We start from the raw sequence: 20,915 nt of genomic DNA, 5'->3' as shown, positions 1-20,915 counted from the left end.
AGGGTAATGTCCCCCATTAAAGAAAAGCACTGATTATATTTTATTATGTTTGAAGAGTAATTGTAGTGGGTGCCTAAATTGGGTGCTTTTATTGTGGTTAAATTCAACTAGACTGGCTGAGATTTGTTCAAGACAACTGGCAGCTATGTTGTTTTATATTATTGTAGTGGGACTTTTCTTTACAAATAACGATACCGTAAATCGCATTATCTATAGGTTGTAGCCCCGGTCGTTAAATTGGCCGTCGAGGACCTGTGGAACGGCCAGCTTGCTCGCCAGATTTGACACATCTAGACTTTTTTTTATGGGGCTATTTAAAGCAAAAGGTGTGCGAAACTGAACCTGCTTCAGTATTGGATTTACGTCAGACAATAACCAATATTTGTAGAAATATTGATGTTAGTGTATTTGAAAATGTTCGGTGTCAAATTTCGGACCGACTGTTCTTGTGTCAAGAAGTTCAAGGCAACCATTTCCAGCATCTTTTCAATTGAACTCAATGTATTTATTCAATATATTAAGTTAAATGTTAATGTATTAAATGTACCACCATTTTATAGTAGGTAAAGATATTAAATTTATATTCTAGGGTTATAAAGTACTCGTCAGGAGCTTCTTTTGTCATTATTTTTCACATAAATCATTCAGAGAATTTATTTATCAGGTTTGCACTGCCAATTTTTTCATTTTATTTTATGCTCATATCATACCACTTCCTATGTTCAGTGAGACGAGACATAGGTATAGAAAGTAACAGAGCTGAGCACCCAGAATGGCTCAGAGTGAATGTTTTTGTTATAACTTTTTTTTTTCTGTAGGGATTTGTCTTTGAATTAAGTTTTTGTTTAAATAATATAGTTCCAAGTTATGTTGTTAGTATTATCAGAGACCAACAAATATATACAATATATGTGATATATGCCATACTATAAGTTAGTTTCATTTTCAAAGAGTTTATTTGGTATTGCAGATAGATATATTATTTTTTAGATAATATACTCTGTTATAGAATTTCTAATTAGTTTTTTAGAATATGTTTAATTTTTTTTTTACAAAGAAGATTATTATAAATTTTTATAAAATATTTAATTTAAGTGTAGTTATATTTTATGTATGTATTTTTTTGCTCTTTATGTCTGGGTCTGGCATGTTTTGTTTTTAAATAATTTTTAGTAATATAGATTATGTATTCTTTTAACTTATGTAGGTTTAGTACATGGATGTTAATACTTGTGTAGGTACTACTCGTAAGTATTATCTGAAACCATTACCTTAATAATTGTCTATTCGGTGAACTATATACTTTATAAAATGTTCCTTTTTTTCGGGTCACAATGTTGAAGACTAGAATCTTCACTGTAGAAATTTGAATTTGTCGGCCTTTTATTTGGATATATAGTTTTGTACTACACTCATATACAAATATTTTGTGTATTGTATTTTTGCAAATAAAAAACATTTATTATTAATAAATTATTATCCTCTATGGAATCTGTTTATGTTCAGTGCTAACAAAATACTTTTAAACATTTTTAGATTACTTCTAATTTACATAATATCTTTTATAATAAATTATTGTATATTATGTATATAATTTTAATTTTATTTTATGTTTTATTATACATTTTTAGGTAATTATTTCTCAGGAAAATTAAATAATAAATGTATTAAAAGAAAGACATATTTTAGAAAAACATTGTTTTATTTCCATTTTGAAGTTGGTCATACGTTGTACACTATTGTTATAACTGATTATTGGAGTACATTAACTCATTTAGATATGTATGTGAAATAAAGCTAAATAATTTTATTTTTTCCTGATCAATATCTGATGCTAACACCTAATCAAAAAGTAACCTTCATGATTAGGTGTTTGCTATGGATATTGCGATTAAATAATAACATGAGATTTCTTATTAAATGAAATTTGAATTTTCCCGCCCTAATTTGGCCGCGCCTTTCTACAATTTTGATTGGTCCAATTAGTTACGTCAAACTATCAAGTTAGTTACAGTAGTTTCCGTTGCCAAGCGAGAGGACGCTAGCAGATTTGTCAGAAGAATTTCGATCAGTTTGAATGCAACCACCACTTCTCTATATATTTGTGTGCTGTGTCATTTTAGATCAATAACTTTTCTAAAAAGTTCTTTTTCAATATTTTTGTATTATCAATTTTTAGTCTGTAATAAAATCAAATTCAGTTGGTTTCAATCAAGATGTTACACCTTTCAAATATTTAATTATTAACTTGATTATCATAAATACGTATTACAAAATGTCTGGCTTCTCATTTCCCTTTCCACAATTAAAAAATTGATTAAGATTTTCCAGTAAATATGCTTCATGTAAGAGAAGGTATATTTTAAATGGTTCTGATAAATATAGTAATAAAAGATTTTTTCTAATTTCCTTCAGTAAGCTATGTGAATTTTATTATACCTCAACAAATTTTATTGCTGATACTGCTGGCTTTACACTACAATACATATTTATTTAAAAATTTGTTTTGTCATTATTTTTCACATGAATCATTTAGAGAATTTATATATAAGATTTGCACTGCCTATTTTTTATTTTATTTCATGCTCATATCATACCACTTCTTGTGATCAGTGAGACGAGACAGAAATTTAGAGACTAAGAAGGCTGAGCGCCCAGAGTGGATCAGAGTGAATGTTTTTGTTATAACTTGTTTTTTGTTTTTAATTTATTTTCTGTAGGCATTTGTCTTTGAATGAAGTGAAAGACATGAAATGAAACAACGAAAATATGTTTAATTTTTCTTTAGGAAACAGAAAAATTAAATGTTTTTGTTAAATATATATTTAACAAAGATAATTTATTCAGCAGTAAAATTTAGATTTTTTTTTACAAAGAAGATTATTATACATTTTTATAGAATATTTAAATTAGGTCTAGTTATATTTTATGTATGTATTTTTTTGCTCTTTATGTCTGGGTCTGGTATATTTTGTTTTTAAATTATTTTTAGTAATTTATTAATTGTGTATTCTTTTAACTTGTGTAGGTTTAGTACATGGATAACGTACTAAACTATAGTACAAGGAGTACAAGACTAACGACTTATGTCGTTAGTTTTATCCGAAAACATTACCTTAATTGTCTGCTAGCTGAATTATATACTTTATAAGATCTTCACATTTTCTAATCTATTTGGGTTGACATAGTTCAGTGCTAACAAAATACTTTTAAACATTTTTAGATTAATTCTAATTTATATAATATCTGTTATAATGAATTATTGTATATTATGTATATAATTTTAAGTAATTATTTTTCAGGGAAATTAAATAATAAATATATTAAAGAAAAACATTGTTTTATTTCCATTTTGAAATTGGTGATATGTTGTACACTATTGTTTATTTTATCCTGATCAATATCTGATGACAACAACTTATTAAAAAGTAACCTTTTCGATTAGATAAACTTTGGATATTGTAATTAAATAATAAAATTATGAGGTTTCTTATTAAATAAAATTTGAATTTTCCTGCTTTAATTTGGCCACGCTTTTCTACCATTTTGATTAGTCAAATTAGATACGTCAATTTCAAGTTAGTTACAACAGCTTCTATTGCCAAGCGAGAGAACGCTATCAGATTTGTCAGAAGAATTTCGATCAGTTTGTATGCAATCACCACTTCTCTATAATTGTGTTTTGTGCATTCGCCAATCTATAGACTTTGGTTTCACTGATTTCCCGCTTCTGATGACCACTGAGAGCTGACAGGGCAAATTTATTTTTTTGCGTAGTGGCGGCATAACCGCGTGCAACACAATTTATAATCGGACATCCCAATCGTATATTCCAGCCTGATGTATTCTTGGCTACATTTTTACGTTGAATTTGGGTTCTACAGGAGCGCTATCGTTTTCTTTTTAGCTTTATACTTAGGTTTGTTATTTCAAGTTAATAAATTGCTTTCCTTACCCAAGACTTAAGTGGAGCAAATCTGTATAGGTACCAAGTATGCGAGAACTTTACAAGCTCAGGATTAGTCTGCTTAGTTTTCGTCATTGTGGAGTAGTCCAAAGAATTATTAAAGAGTTGTTACAGAAGCAAAGCTTAGAGGGAAGGAGTGGAATATGTTTGTGAGAACAGCTGCTTATTACGTACTTAGCATTATAAAAATATGCTGGTACGCAACCAGTCATTTGCTGATTTAGAGTAATCCATGGTACTTACGGAAAATTTTAAAAGGTATAACTTATGAACATACCAATACTTTTGTAAAATTGTCAGAATGACAATATTTATATATATTCAGGGCTGTCTATCATCAAGTTTACTGAAAAAATAATTCTTTGGGTGCAATTTTTCTAATGTAATTTTTGCAGCACATGCCTTAAACTGATGCGTCGAAGAGAGAATTTTGAAAAGTTCTGCTTATTTACACGATTTTCTTATTATGCCCGGTTCTGAGGAAGAACACCCAAAAGTCCAGTTTTTTTGCAACCCTCTATACTGTCGATGTGGTCGTAAGTACTAAATAAAATACCACAATAATTATTGAAAAATTATTATTTACATAAGATAATATATCAATTAAAAGGAAATATTTATTATCATCTTATTCATTATGTTCTAAAAGCAAATTTCTATTATTTTTTCAAATTTTTTCCAAGTTATCCTTTAGTTATGAGTTTTTAGACTTAACATAATAAAACTATCTCTGTATTAAAGGCTATCATTTTCCCCAAAGAATCATACTTGCATTTTTGCTACATATTTGTCTACAAAATAATTTAACGTCCAGAATAGTACTCAATGTAGCAATAGTAGAAATTATGAAAGAAAATAGTGTAAAAGTAGGTAAGGCTGCTTGTCCTGAGTATATACAACATCACACTGTCAATTTTACCAAATCTCAGGTAAACAAAGAAAAAAGTAAATATTTATTTGAAGAATTGATTTCAACTAAAACTTTTCAAAGGTAAATGGTGCTAAGAAGCAGCATGCATGGCCAAGTGACGCGAAATCCATCTTACTTGTGTCGTTTTATTTGGGTTACTTAATATCTCAGATACCTGGAGGATGGATATCAGATAAATTTGGAGCAAGATATGTATTAATAGGATCTGTCACTATTACAACTATCGGAACTGGAGTTTTTCCTGTAATGACAAACCGATGGGGTTGGATGACAGGAGTTGCACTTCGGTTTTTTCTTGGAGCCGCTCACGTAAGTTAATTCACACTTTAATAACTATTGTAAAATTGTTTTTGGTCTGATTTATTTAGAATATTATATTTAAAATTTATCATGAAACTAAGTTATATGATAAATTGTTCTCGCATATATTTTTGTGTGCCCTTGTCCTTCGTTTTCTTTACTTCTTTAGGTTTGATTATTATTGATTGTTGGTTGATTTTATCATCTTGCTCTTTGAACATGTCTTTTCTGAGAGATCAATTGGAAGAATAACAAAACTAGCTAAAAATATGGTACTTTTAGAATAAGGAGAATTATCATAGATAAAACTTACCATTATTTGGGCTGTAAAGAGCACAGCAAAGTAAAACGTATTCCTTTTTATTTTCCGCAAGGAAACCGTGGTTTTCCACAAAAGGATTGAACTTTAGATTCTTTTGGATTCTCACCACTGCGTTAGCTAATGTACCGATTTTGACATACAGATTTTTTTGCTGCTGTGGTACCTAGTGCTTCTGGGTCCAGCATGTCCCTCCCAAAAATTTCTTGTTTTTTATAGCACAGGACCTCAGAGTTGCCAATGACATGTCAAACCGTTTCTGGTTCCTTTTCGTACATTCGTCCATTAAGGTCTCCATTATACACTTCAATTCTGTACAGGTGTCTTTTAATGGCCACGTGTCTCGTTCTGATACCTATCAGTGTTCTGAGTTTGTTCTTCCCAAATGTAAGGTTTCTAGTAATTTTTTCGTCTATTTTTGTAGCAGTGACTGGAACATACTACAAGAGGAGCTGATACTGTTGGTTACCTAACTACAACCCATAGCAGCTTAACATCACCTAGTTACCTAGTTTTAAGTCAATAAATATTGTTCATTTTCATTACGTTTCTTTAATATCTTTTCTTTATTAAATATTCATTAAATTATTACCCCCTTAGTTTATGCCCACACTTCTGCTTTATTAAGTGTAGCTTAATTTATTGCAAAAACTTGTGAAATACGTATTATCATATTCGCTACGAACTAAAAGGTGTAACTAGACAACAATCTAATTTATAATTTGTCATCTTTTTTAATTTAGTTACTAAACTGGTACTCACCGCCACAATTTTGTTGCAATGAATTACACAAATAATGAAATGTGCGATATGCCTTTTATTTATGGCCTGACCAACATTAATTTATTAGCAACAATGAGAAAAATTAGACTCTAAGTTAAAGTCTCATAGATGCTACGCCTATTTGTAGTCGTCTAATGCATTTATGAGACTTTGACTTAGAGTTTAATTTTTGCCTTGTTGCTAATGAATTACCGTGATGCTTTGTATTATCTATAGGAGGAACTGCTGAGGATCTGTCATTAGTAGTTTAGATTGTGATGAATGATTTCAGACAGAGTATTGTCTACCCTGAAATTTGAGATGTTGCTTATCTTCAGAAATGGCAAAGTTTTTGGGACATCCTATATACAAGTAGCATCGCCTATTTAAAAACCCACGAACCGCCACTGGTATTATGTTTTTCATAGCGAATGACATTACCAATTCCGTACAAGAACAAAAAAGATTAAAGATGGCTACGAACGGATATACTCTTCCTTTGCCTGGATAATATCGGAATATATGATACTTCCATTTAATTTTACACACCACTTAATGTTTCATCCGCTATTGACCTACCTTACTACTTACTGGCTTATGTTTAATACACCTTATATTTATATATACGCCTTATATTTGTATACATATATATATCAATTTGGCTTAAGTAGTCATTTTTAGGGTCCATGTTTGCCAGCGATAAGTTCTCTCGTAAATGCTTGGATACCTCTTAATGAACGACATTTGTGGGGAAGCATTGCGTTCTCAGGATCCAACCTAGGTAATCTCCTAGGAAATACTATTAGTGGGGTCTTGATAGACACATTTTGGTGGGATGTCGCATTTTACTTTTGGGCGGCATACTCGCTGCTGTACTTGATTTTTGTTGTTTTGCTCCTATACTCTTATCCCGAAATGCACCCGTTTATAATGACGAAAGAGGTAGAATATATTCAGCAAATGGGAGGTAAAGCATCTCATTACATTTTGTAAAAAAACTTTTTTTAATAATGTATTTTTTTTAGCCGGTGAAGCGGCAGTAAAAAAGAAAGATCTTAGAACACCATGGAAAAAAATTCTGATGAACAGACCTTACTGGGCTAATGTACTTGCCCAATTTGGTCATAATTTAATATACATCCCCTTAGTCACTTATTTACCAACCTATATGAGTGATATTCTGCAGTTTGACGCTGAACAAAATGGACTTTCTTCTGCGATGCCTTTTGTATGCCTGTGGATAACATCCTTAATTTTAGCATCGACTGCTTGTTACTTTTTAAGATGTATGTCTGAAAAATTTTTTGTTACATTTTTTGGGGCAGGATGTAAGTTAATTTTTTTAATTTTAAGCACTCTGTATCTAAATAAAGTACATTTTTATAGGCAATGTGGCTTCATCAATATTTCTATTGGGAGCCGGATACTCAGGTTGTAACAGGTACTTAGCTATCGCACTGTTCAACTTTTGTATGATTATTAAGGCTTTCTATTACGTCACTTTACCTATGAACATTGCCAATCTTTCTAAACATTATGGAGGGATTATGTTTGGAATTTCTAACACAGTTGGTGCAATTAGCGGTATCATAGGAAATGTGAATATTGGGATTTTACTAAAAGAGGTAATTTTTTGTTTTGTGGTATAAAGCATTATAATATATTTTTGTTAATTTCTAGAATCAATTTCACGAATGGCAAACCGCTTTTTGGATAACATTTGGAATCTGTGTAGTGACAACAATAATATTTGCTATTTTTGGTTCTACTGAAAGGCAAAGTTTTGACTATGAAGAGTCGGATGAGCGAGCATCAACGAAAGCTACAAATACAGCAGATGACATTAAATAGCTTTTTACAACTTAACAAATAAATATTGTATAAAATGATGCTAATCTTACACGAAATACTTGCAAACAGTTTTAAGAAAGTTTAATAGAATGCTATCTATTATTTTGTGTTACAGCACATTAGCATAATATTTTGGCTAGGAAGCTGATGACCTTTTCTTGGACAAATAATATTTATATGTTCCTTCCTATTAATTGATAATAAAATAAAAAATACAATGAACGAAAATAATGAAAAATACGAATGGATGAATAATATATATTTATTTTATTAACACATATGTCGTGAAATAATTTATTACTAAATTAGTTCTGGATCACAAGCTTTTATCATCTCGTTAAGAGTACTCAACATTTTTTGGAAGTATCTTATTATATTCTGTAGATACATTTTTTTCGGGGGAGAAGCACAGAAGGGAAAAGCACACTGATTACAGGCTTTGTCAATATTTTAAAGAAGAAGTGGGAAGTGGCTGTGTTGCTCGAAGGACAATACAAATTAATCAAACCAGATGTATTCAGAGCAATTTTATTTTAAAAGCTTAGCAGAGCGCTTTCGGCGTATGAGCCATCATCAGTGCTAACTGAAATGAGTTGGGTGTTATATGCGTAAAAAAACATTATAGTTTAAGGCGAACGAGTGGAAGGTACTCACTTGTCAGTTAAGCCCAGAAGTTTACCATAGTGGGAACACGTTTGATATTATTAAAATTATACAGGGTGAGTTTTTCAAAGCGCGGAGTAGTATTATGCATTGATGATATTATTTATCGATGACGTGCTCCTGGACTATTATTTGGTTAAGCATTCTTCACATTTTAAAAATATTTTGGACTATACAGGGTGTTCCGAAAAAGCAGGGCACTACAAAAGTTAATTTTTTTAAATGGAACACCCTGTATTGCAAAACATTTTTGAATTCTTTGCGTAATTACCAATCTTTTTTGATAATGGTTTAATATGCCAAAAATTAATAGTTTAGGAGATAAATCAAATTTTGTTAAAAATTTAGAATTTGCACGCATCTCTTTAATATTAAAATTTAGCACCTAAATTTTGAATACAGACTTAATTTTTATCATCAGAAGTAAAATAAAGTTACTTTGATATGCGTGCTATGTAAAATTATTTTGTTATACAGGGTGTTTTTTTTGAAAGGCCAAACTTGCCCAACTTTAAATATAAAAATCTCTCTTATTTTAAATGAAACACCCTGTATATTTTTATGTCATCTAATAGCTTACTTAAGAGCCTATACATTTTATTAATAATGTCCTATCTCTATATCTAACAGTTTTTGAGATATCATGGATTTTTCTGTTTTTCTCCTGTAAAAACTGACAATGCCGACTTAAAGTTTTGAAGCACCTCGTATTTTTTATGTATCCATCAAGGCGCCGTGGAAACAAATGAAAAAAATCTCAATAACAAAAAGACAGTTACATTAGTTAATTAGAGATTAATAGTTAGATTTGTTTTAAGGTGTTTTTTAGATATTTGTTTTCAATATTAAAAATGAATTATTCAAGAAATGAATTTATTGATATGATTTTTGTTTTGGGTGAAGCAAATAAAAATTGTCTGCTAGCTCAAAGGCTATATAGAGAAAAATATCCTCAACGGCGCACACCCGAATCTCGCAGTTTTCGCGTTGTTATGGACCGATTTATGACGACTGGTAGCGTGGATCTGCCAAAACGTAATGTTGCTAATAGGGTGGCAAATGAAGGTAAAGAACTTAAAATTCTTTTGCAAATTGAGGAGGATCCCCACATTGGTAGCCGTAGGTTAGCCTTACTTTCTGATGTTTCGCAGACAACGGTAAACCGGACAACACGGAAATATAAATACCACCCATATCACATTAAGTTGCATCAAGAACTTCACAATCAAGATTTTCAGCTACGTGTAACTTTTTGTGAATGGTTACTTCGTAAAATTGAAATTAATCCAAATTTTGTTAACTATATTATGTATTCCGACGAGGCGACATTTAAAAGCAATGGTGCTGTCAATAGGCATAATATGCACTATTATGCAACAGAGAACCCTCATTGGGTACGGGAGGTTCAGCACCAGAATCATTGGTCCCTTAATGTATGGTGCGGCATCCATAATAACCGTATAATTGGACCATATTTTTTTATTGAACCTTTGAATGGGCATTCATATCGAGTATTTTTACAGCAGCAATTGCCTGAATTATTAGAAGAAGTCAATCTCCAGGAACGGCAAAGTATGTGGTTTCAACAAGATGGTGCGCCTCCCCATTTTCATCGTGCAGTAAGGGAATATTTGGATCAAGAATATCCTCAAAGATGGATTGGTCGCGGAGGATTTGTTGCATGGCCGCCAAGGTCTTGCGATCTTACGCCGCTAGATTTCTTTCTGTGGGGTTATCTCAGAGATAAAGTCTATGCAACAAAACCAACTACAAGGGAGGATATGATTATTAGAATTAGGGATGCCTGTCAAACCGTAACACCAGGAATGTTATACCATGTTCGACAAAATATAATTAAAAGAATTAATATTTGTATCGAACAAGGAGAACATATCTTTGAACATTTGTTGAACAGAAATTAACTTTTATTATATAAAAATAAGTGAATTTAATAAAAAGAAACGTCCATAAATTTGTTTCATTTTATAAGAAAAAAATAACACGAAATGAAGAAATATAAGTATATTTCAAAAACTATTAGAGATAGGGATAGAATATTATTAATAAAATTTATAGGCTCTTAAGTAAGCTATTAGATGACATGAAAATATACAGGGTGTTTCATTTAAAATAAGAGAGATTTTTATATTTAAAGTTGGGCAAGTTTGGCCTTTCAAAAAAAACACCCTGTATAACAAAATGAATAATTTTACATAGCACGCATATCAAAGTAACTTTATTTTACTTCTGATGATAAAAATTAAGTCTGTATTCAAAATTTAGGTGCTAAATTTTAATATTAAAGAGATGCGTGCAAATTCTAAATTTTTAACAAAATTTGATTTATCTCCTAAACTATTAGTTTTTGGCATATTAAACCATTATCAAAAAAGATTGGTAATTACGCAAAGAATTCAAAAATGTTTTGCAATACAGGGTGTTCCATTTAAAAAAATTAACTTTTGTAGTGCCCTGCTTTTTCGGAGCACTCTGTATAGTCCAAAATATTTTTAAAATGTGAAGAATGCTTAACCAAATAATAGTCCAGGAGCACGTCATCGATAAATAATATCATCAATGCATAATACTACTCCGCGCTTTGAAAACTCACCCTGTACATAACATTTAGACACACTTAAGACTATACAGAAAACTAAACAGGACGAACATTATTTCAAAAGGGGAGAACGTTGGTCTCCTTTGTGTTTTGTTTACATTTCATTATGGTTTCTTAGATGGCGGGAAATACTATGTCAAATGAGTTAGCCCACAGTTAACTTTACTTTAAAATTAATATTTATATTATGCGAACCTATCAGAGTGGTAGTAGCAACAGATCGGTCTAGATGTCATTATCGTAAATGATGTGCGGTAGTGCGAGGTGGTTATACCAAAGTTTACAGAATAGAATCGTTGATTGAATAATAGGTCAATCAATCAACGATAGAATACACGTTGGGTCACTTGACGCGAGCTCTTTGAAAATCATCGTACAAAGACGCGCCGCTTCTGCAGGTGTGAGCTATAAAACGACAGTGGAGACCGAGGTAATAAAAGCCAAAACTTGGCCATTGATAGTGTTTACCAGGGGAACGCTGGAAATTCCATAGGCTCCTAATACCAATATACAAGTACCTATTTGCATCAATTTGTTACCTGTTTGTACTTATTTGGTCATGAACATATTTGGGATTGTAGGATATAAAACTAGGTATATAGGTTATTATTGTAAATGAAACAAAGATAATAATTACAAAGAATGGTTAAAGTTTTATTAAAATAAGTAGGTACATTATAAATGGACGGAGAGGCTGACCATTTTATTGATATAAAAACTTTATTCTAAACATATTTTTTAATTATTTTGTATGATACATAAATACTACGAGTATTTACAAATGTTTTAATATGTTAAGCTTGCTTACATAAACATCTTTACCTTTTTTTTAGATTTTTCTTTTTTAATATCGGCATTTATAAATTTTAATGTATAATAAAAACGCACCCTTATGCATAAACTTAAAAAATAGTCAATGGGAAATTCATTACAGAGATGCTTAAAAGTAATATTAGAAAATAGTTTTTTAAGATTATAGCCAATTACTTCTTGCGCTAATAATTTATTAAATTTAGCGAAAAAATACTTTCTAATTTTATTATGTACTCAATAATGTGTTTTGGAGGTATGGTTAGACCACCAAATAAGGTATTATTTTCATATGCTTTTAATTTACAATAGAATAACTCTTCATTAAACAGGGCATTTGACTCAGTTGTAAAATTATTGCATATATCACAAGAGTGACGTGAGACACATTTTTTTAAATAAATATCCAGCCACATTTACTAAAGCATTTCCTTCTGCGCTTTTTAAATTTTCATAATCGTTGGTAAAAACTCGAAGAGGAATATATTTAGTGGGAGAATAATTGCAATATTATTGCATCTCTTAATAAAATCGAGATTTAAATTCAATAGGGCTTTAGCGCCATCATCTATACAATTAGCTGTTGAATTTCCAAAACAATTTCCAATTTCATCAAAGGAGTGCTCGAGGCAATCTTGTTTGAGATTACGTGTAAATAATTTTCTATAACCTTTTTTTTGTAACATTTCCTAAATAATTAAAATTGTTCTTATTGTAAGTCGCCACTCAGAAATAAATTTTGTGCTATTTCTCATATTTTTCAAAACTTCTTACTTTTAAGTTTTTAAAAAGGTTATGCATATCTTGCAATAACGTTTTTTGTTTTTCAGTTTCCATGAAAGCTTGAAAATCTTGTAAGTTGTTGAAGTTGAATAAATCAAATAGATTATTCATTTTTAATGTAAAATTGGCTGTTATAGTTGCTTCTTTTGGCCAGGCGTTAAATTCAATATATGTATGTATAGCTACCGCTACAGAGCGGCTAAATACTTGCGGAGCTAACTTTACTTTAATTTTTTGAAATTTGATAGGATAAATGTGGTCATTTGTTAATTTATGGGCCATTTTGCAACAGCTTTTTGTCAATATTATACATCATTTCTATATATTTTATACTTGTTTCTCCTTCATTTAAACAACGAATGTATTGAAAAAAAAATTCTTGTCGACCTGAGTAAGTGGGGAACATGAAATAAATAAACTATTTTAAATTTTCATCGTCAACAAAGAATGTGGGATTATCTATTGTCACTTTTAAAGAACTTTTAGCTAGTTTTTGAAAATTAGTACCCTGATACCCAAACCGGTTTTGCGTATCCTTCGGACAGTTTCAAATAAAATATCATTTAAATGATTAACGGATGCAGATGTGTTATAAAAAAAAATAGGCAATGAGTTATTTCCAATTGCTAGCAAATCTCTTTGCCATTATCGGTAATGCACTTCCTGCATTTTTATATGACCCTGAACCAAACCCTACAATTTTGTCTTTAGAAATATCATAAAAAAGGTGAGATTTTAAAGATATTTCGTCCATGCATAAAATACAGTCTCTTTCTTTTACCTGCAACAATAATTTTACTCTACATTCAATTACTTTAAAAACAAACTTGTTAAAACCTGGATTAATTACCCATTGTTGCGTAAAACGGTTTAATGTAAATTTTGATGGTAGAGGATAATAATAATTTTCCCTCTTATTAGCTTTTAATGGAACTTATTATTTTGGAAATTTAAAATAATGTTGAATTTTGTTGCTAGGTCTAAAATTTTTATTCAATCTAAAATTTTGTTGGTCCTTGCGTTTGGCATTTATTACCGTCTACCAAAATAATGCAATTTTTATAACTGCTGCCTAAATAATTTTGATGTCCATATGTAAACCTAATAGTTTAAAAAATATATATCGTTAACTGTACACAATAAAATTTTATTAATTACAAATTCACTACTATATAGAAACATTAACGAAAATCATAATTTTAAAAGCAACCCAATATATATTAGTAAAAAAATGATATATGATAATAGAGAATTTTGTAAACTATTGTACTATTTGTATAGTATGTCTTATTTAAGTTAATCCAGCCATCAAAAACAGCTATCCAAATATTTTCTGAAAATAGTAGATAAAATAAACGTAAACAAAAATAAACAACGATACTTACTAACTATATGTAACCACTATTATACCTACTACCTATATGCAACCTTAATGAAACAATACAGAAAATTAAAAAAACTTAGTAATGAAGAAAGGTATTGGAAATTTGATATCGGCCCGGTAATATAATACGAAGAAACCTTAGAAAAGTATGATTATTATATTCAGTAACCTGAAAGTATCACTGTCTTTTGAAGTTCATTGAATCTTGTGTTAAACATGAAACAGTCCAAAAGAATTGTTTAAACATAGTATTATTCATTTATAAAAAGTGCGGTGAGTATATTCTAGATTCATTAAAATACTATATATTTTATGTCGTAAAAAGAGATTTTTTTTTATCTACATAGTATCGTTTCTTTTAGACAAGTAATTCATATTTTGTGACAATCATGGCCTTGACATAGTTAATTTTGTAAAGAAATTGGTAGAACTAAAAGGAATTTCTCATTATACAGCAGGGTGTTTTATTGAAGGTGACGAGGTACCATACCTGAGCAATAAATATATCTATCCGTGTTACAAATTAAATTCTTTTAACTATTTTCGCCCACCTGCGAATCTTACGAATAGAAATTCTGTTTTTCACCGTTCGTGCCGCGTAATCAATATCAATATTGCAATGATATTTATAATTTATATATATAGCTATTTTTGCTACATTATATAGCTACATTTATACCAATATAAGAACTTAATCATATTTTAACGTTATATATTTAGTGATTATGTGAATGACTCTCTATGAAACATTAAATTTTTCTTTGATGCAAAAAATATACCGCATGTATTGCAAATTTGTGCTGGGATATGAACTTCAATGCTTTCTTTATTATCACCCAGAGTTTCTAAATTTTTTTAAAATAAACACTGGTAAACTTAGCTTAAAAATGTTTATTATAATGTAGCATTAGTAAGTTTAAAGATTTCGTATTGAGGTAATTTTCGCTGGTAAAACAAACTTTCTACTATACAGGGTGGTCCATCGAAAACAGTCCCGCAAGGTTTGGGGCTTTTTTTTTAATTTTAAAAAATGCTCGGAACCGTTGATTTTTGTTTTAGGGAGACAATTTTTTTTAATACCTCTTTAATCCCTTAACATCAACCCCTTGGCGGGGGTTACAACCACCCTCAAAATCTTACATAGGAGTGAAGATCAAGTGATAAGTGATACAACCAGAGAAAAACAAACCACCACAGGTGGTTTGTTTTTCTCTGATACAACTGCCAAGTTTGAAATTGCTAACTTGAGTTTTCGAAGTATGGCCGCTTGTCAGAAGATTTTGAAATAATACCATTGTTTAATACTTTAAGCGCTAGTTTTTAAATGTTCTTGACAAAATAAAAACACTCGCACCCGTCGATTTTTGATTTTAGAGAAATGATTTTTTGTTTAAATTTTTAACCCCACAAATTCAACTCACTAGCGGGCGCAACATTCACCCTTATCTTTTAAATGGGAAGGGGGTGTTGTGATACATCTTTTGAAAGGGCATTCAATTTTCTTTATAATAGCGTTTTGTCTTTTAAATTTGAGCTACGCATCGGCAAGCAATGGAATTCTAAACATTTTACTGGATATTTTAGGTGTAAAAAATTGATTTTAAACCATCAAAAATCAGTTAACAATACACGAACGACAGTTAACGACTTTATCTTCAGTAAACATGCTAATGTGGATTAGTTATTTCTGTGCTTTTCTTTCGATTCGATAAAAATGGTTTATTCTATTGCAAAGAGAGTGGAAATTATTGAATTTTACTTTACAAAACAATCAATGTGCCAGACTAATGGCAACTTCGTTTAATGAGAGACATGCAGATAAACACGTACATCATGGTTACATTCTTGAGTTAGTGGTAAAATTTCGGAAAACTGATTCGGTGGTAAATAAAAAATGGAATATTGAAAATCCAGTGAACTGAGGCAGTAGAAGTTGGTTTTCTCGGTGAAGTTGGTATGCACCCTACATTAAGTACCAGAAAACTTTCTCATGTAACGGGAGTCTTGCGGACAACTGTACAGAGAATTCTAAAACATAATAAATGGCATCCATACAAAATTCAACTTCTTTAAGAATTAAATGAAGATGATAACGACCGCCGTTTACAGTTTTGTGAAATAATGTCCGAGCTAATTTCAAATAATCCCAACTATCTTTTAAATGTTTGCTTCTCAGACGGATGTTAATTTTTTCTCAATGGCACTGCCAATCGACAATCGTCATAATTGTTGGTACTGGTCCGATACGAATCCAAGGATCTACCAAGAGGTTCATACTCATCACGCTCAAAAATTAAACGTTTCGGTTGGTATTTTTGTTTTTTTTATTTTTGGTTGGTATTTTTGGTGATCACATAATTGGACCATTTTTCTTACCAGAAAATTTTAATGGAGATACGTACTTAGACCTTTTGGAGAATGCCGTTAACCCAGCATTGATTGAAATTATGGGAAACAACCAACGCTACCATGAAGAAAATGCGATATTTCAGCAAGACGGGGCTCCTCCTTATTATGCATTACCAGTACGGCAGTTTCTGGATGAAACGTTTCCTGGTTGATGGATTGAAAGAAGGGGTGTTATCGAATGGCCCGCGAGATCACCCGATTTATCTCCTCTTCATTTCTTTTTGTGGGTACATCAAAATTCGATAATTTATGTCACCCAACCTGAATCGTTAGAAGATTTGCGGAACCGCATCATTCATGAATGCCAACAAATAACACCTGATATTCTTCACAATGTCCGGAAACACTTTGAACAGTTACTCTAACTATTGTATAGAGGTAAACGGCGAACATTTTCAAAATTTAATAGGATAATGCGTAAGTACTAATCAATAAAATTAAATTAGATTTCTCTGGAATTCGCAGCACAAATTTAAAAGACAAAGCGCTATTGTAAAGAAAATTGAATACCCTTTTAAAAGATGTATCACAACACACCCCTTCCCATTTAAAAAATAAGGGTGAATGTCGCTCACTAAGAGGTTGTAATTGTGGGGTTAAAAATTTAAACAAAAAATCGTTTTTTAAAATCAAAAATCGACGGGTGCGAGTGTTTTTATTTTATAAATCAAGAACCTCTAAAAACTAGCGCTAAAAGTATTAGACAATGATATTGTTTTAAAATCTTTGACAAGCTGTCATACTGCGAAAACTCAAGTTAGCAATTTCAAACTTGGCAGTTGTAACAAGATATAAGAATAAAACATATAAGACCTTTAAAATAAGCTATCACTTGACCCCCACTCGTATTTAAGATTTTGAGGGTGGTTGCAACCCCTGCCAAGGGGTTGATGTTAAGAGGTTGAAAGTTAAAAAAAATGGCCTCCTAAAATCAAAAATTTACGGGTCCGAGCATTTTTTAAAAAAAAACCTCAAACCTTGCTGGACTGTTTTCGATGTGCCACCCTGTATAAGTAAATCTCTCAAAAAAAATTAAGTTAAAAAAATGTTTTTAAGGGAGCTTTACACTTTTGGTCACTACCCCCCATTCTCCTCCTGCGTAAGATTTTTTAAGATCAAATCAAGCTCCTCTTCCGAATTTTCGTTTGGTTTGACATTAAAACCATGAATATACGCATTCTTATAGCCCTGATCTGCCATCAATTTTTAGTTTAATTTATATTGCCTATAAGGTAGGTAACTAATAAAAGAAACTCTTTGGTTACTGTTGGACTGAATTAAAACATAGACTCAACTTTCCAGTGTCAGACTAAAAAAATATTTTGTTTTCCTTCGCCACTCAGGATCTATTATATGGTTGTCAGCGTTAGTTTAAATTATTTTATAAAAAAATATACGTTAGCTTATATTCGGAGTTATACAAAAAAACTCTATTGTAAAACCCTAAATTAGCGAATCTTCCGGAACAATGGTCTAGCTAGTAATAAGGTGCCGTCGCCGCTAGAAGGCCAGTTCAAGTCAGAATATTGGCATATAATAAAGAAAGTGCAAGAAATTTTAGACCCATTGCGGTGATGAAATTAGGCAGTCGTTACTACTAGCACATTCGCCTAAGCTAATAGATTCACTAACACAGGTCCTTAAATTCGAAGCTACTAAGAACATGAATAAGAGCCAGGCTAGTTTCTGGAAAATTATTGCAGGAGAGGACGACTTTGATGAATCGGTCAAGCGGATCATTAGGGAGGCTATTGGAGGACGTAGCCGTCAGGACCCCCCGTCAAACTCAGGAAGGCTTTTTGACTCAGCCCATCATACTAAAGGAAAGTCGATACGAAGGAGCGAGTCCATACGAATGGTATCAAGAGGACAGTATTCGGATTACTGCAACTATTATCAGCGAAGAGAAAAATGCTCAGTTGTTAAAAACCACCATCTTGTGATACTTGGCAAAATGGTGATCTTATAATCGACTAAGAGGAAGATACCAATATCCAGACAATATTAAACTGGATAAAGGAAAAGAACAAGCCAACTTAGGAAGAAGTTGTCGAGTTTTGTCGCAATATCAAATCATATTGGAAACAACGTTCCCTATTTTGAAAGATGGACTCAGGAAATTTCAAGCTCCTCTTTATATAAACAATTTTTTTTCCTTTTTTTGGAGGAAAAATATAGCAACTACACTAAGGAAGCATAAGATACTAGGAATACGACTTTTACTCGAGTCAAATGTATTTTATGCAATAAAGCGGTTAGCTTGGAAAGTTATACAAGTAAATAGCGAATGCATATATTAGTCAGGATATTTCTGGATTCAGAACAGACAAAATATAGATGGTACTTGCGAACTCCCTTTTCTGCTTATTGATTTCTTCAAGGCAAGGCAACCAAAGATAAGAAAAAAAAAGACAATCTAAGCTGACATCTTTCCGATGTGAATTTTGACAACTATAATCATTCGAATTTTATACTAGTTGGGTATATTTTGAAAACAACTACTGAATAGATTTTTTCTGAAATTCTAAGAAGTGCATGTTTCAGTGCAATAAGAAGGACCATATTAGCACTAAATTTAGAAATTTTCATGAAATATATTGAAATTACTTTAATCGGTCTTTACGATTAACAATGTATCTATTTAAAATAATCTCATCAGTTACATCGAAACAGTGTCAGGCGTGTGTAAGGCTTCCATTTAATATATCAAACGACTTTTATATTTAGTCATATCACTATGACCATCAAGGTTATAGTCTGTAATTTCAAAAATCAATATTTGTTTTATTTGAATATTATTTATTATTTTGTTTGGGTTTTGAGTTTTAAACGTCTTTTATGAGTTGAATGGGCAGTTTCGATAGAGCTGTTGCTATTGGAATTTTCTATGTTTTATGTAGTGGAGTTCACAAACATCATTTAAATAATAGGTTTTAAATTTGGTGGTATAATCACAAGTAGTCTGATGAGGCCCCCAAACCATGGTGACTTATAAAAAATAAGACACGAAAATTATTTTTGGAGATAAAAATTATCTAAATTTTAAGCACTTATCTCACACAACTGATTGCAACTTCCTCTCTAGGGATGTCGATACTGAGTTTTTTAGGTTTACTAAGGTCATTTTTCAGCCTTGCTTTCAAAGCCTTTCCTCTTACGTCTATCGAAATCAAATATCTGGTCATAAACCCTGGTCTACAAATGCTTACGTTTATCTGCAAAGAAAATGCACTCATTATCAAACGTAATAATTATGTGAGACTTTACAAAAAAATGTATCACAATTCTATAAGGGCTGTCAAGGATATTTATTATAACAAGAGGCTAGCCAAAGCAGGTACAGGTAGTGTCAACAGGGAGACATGGTCTATTGTGAATGAATTAAGAAATAATGCTTCGTCTGGCTCAATATCTAATTCACCTAAGTGCTTTAATAATCATCTTGTAAATATTGCAAAAAACATAATGGATACTATAATTTCTACCTAGAAATGCTCCTTAAACCATCTTACGAATAATACTAATATGCACAAACGATGCTTTGTTTGCCCTTTTTAGTAGAGTATACTCCTACGAAAAAATCATCACTCTACAGTTACAATTTTACGCAATTTCTCGAAAATTTTCGGTTGTGTAAATCATATTTTTCAAAGAAAACCTTATAAAAAGTTACAGTACTACTCGGCTTGTAAGAGTTGATATAACGAAATTGTCTTGTAAGTCGATAGAATGTGGGGAATCATAAGGTTCAATTCTAGGACCTATTCTGTTTTAACTGTTTATAAATGATATCGCTATTCTGAACATCTGTCTCTTTGCAGATGATTCAAGTCTTACTTGTACCAACCCGGCACTGAATAGAACCGTATTAAATAACCAAGTCACCATTAAATCATAGTGCGATTCGTATCTTAACATTTCTAAAATTATAATCTTGTCATGTAAAAATGCATCTAAACCTTTTGTACTTATACCAACAGCTTATAGAGGTAGCTAAATTTACAAAATGTTTGACTTGCTGTAGTCCTTAAAATGGAATTTGCTCATGGATGGCTTTCCTAAAAATTTAAAGTCTGCTTGCTTGGTACTTACATTGGTTTCTAGAGAAGAAACCTGGCA

General features: G+C 31.2%; 3 protein-coding genes across 4 annotated transcripts in view; 2 read left to right on the top strand and 1 right to left on the bottom strand.

Annotated features, from left to right (window-relative positions):
- Positions 1-20,915, bottom strand: part of LOC126737765 (enoyl-[acyl-carrier-protein] reductase, mitochondrial) — an 83,362-nt gene that overhangs the window by 57,236 nt on the left and 5,211 nt on the right. The window lies entirely within an intron of this gene.
- LOC126737755 (sialin-like) lies at positions 4,289-8,408 on the top strand. Of its 2 annotated transcripts, none has more exons than XM_050442784.1 (7): positions 4,289-4,503; positions 4,709-4,896; positions 4,959-5,207; positions 6,961-7,246; positions 7,305-7,607; positions 7,666-7,904; positions 7,960-8,408. In XM_050442784.1, exons 1-7 carry the CDS (start codon positions 4,434-4,436, stop codon positions 8,128-8,130), a joined length of 1,506 nt encoding a protein of 501 aa, XP_050298741.1. In that variant the 5' UTR covers positions 4,289-4,433; the 3' UTR covers positions 8,131-8,408. The 2 variants fall into 2 exon arrangements, with proteins under 2 accessions (XP_050298741.1, XP_050298742.1); XM_050442785.1 differs by having other exon boundaries at positions 4,366-4,503; positions 4,676-4,896.
- Positions 14,587-20,915, top strand: part of LOC126737757 (major facilitator superfamily domain-containing protein 12-like) — a 25,567-nt gene continuing 19,238 nt past the window's right edge. The window contains exon 1 of the mRNA XM_050442787.1: positions 14,587-14,660. The gene's annotated coding sequence lies outside the window, so the exon portion shown is untranslated. The remainder of the gene's footprint in view (positions 14,661-20,915) is intronic.

This window comes from Anthonomus grandis, chromosome 6, assembly GCF_022605725.1.
Source record: "Anthonomus grandis grandis chromosome 6, icAntGran1.3, whole genome shotgun sequence".
Classification (NCBI taxonomy): domain Eukaryota; kingdom Metazoa; phylum Arthropoda; class Insecta; order Coleoptera; family Curculionidae; genus Anthonomus; species Anthonomus grandis.
The sequence above is the reverse complement of the archived record's forward strand: the minus strand, read 5'-3'. Positions and strand labels throughout refer to the sequence as shown.

Excerpts from the sequence above, each read along its gene's own strand:
- LOC126737755 (XM_050442784.1), top strand. The coding sequence starts at position 4,434 with ATGCCCGGTTCTGAGGAAGAACACCCAAAAGTCCAGTTTTTTTGCAAC. Across the intron at positions 4,897-4,958 it reads TCAATTTTACCAAATCTCAG|GTAAATGGTGCTAAGAAGCA; the intron begins GTAAACAAAGAA and ends AACTTTTCAAAG. Across the intron at positions 7,905-7,959 it reads TTGGGATTTTACTAAAAGAG|AATCAATTTCACGAATGGCA; the intron begins GTAATTTTTTGT and ends GTTAATTTCTAG.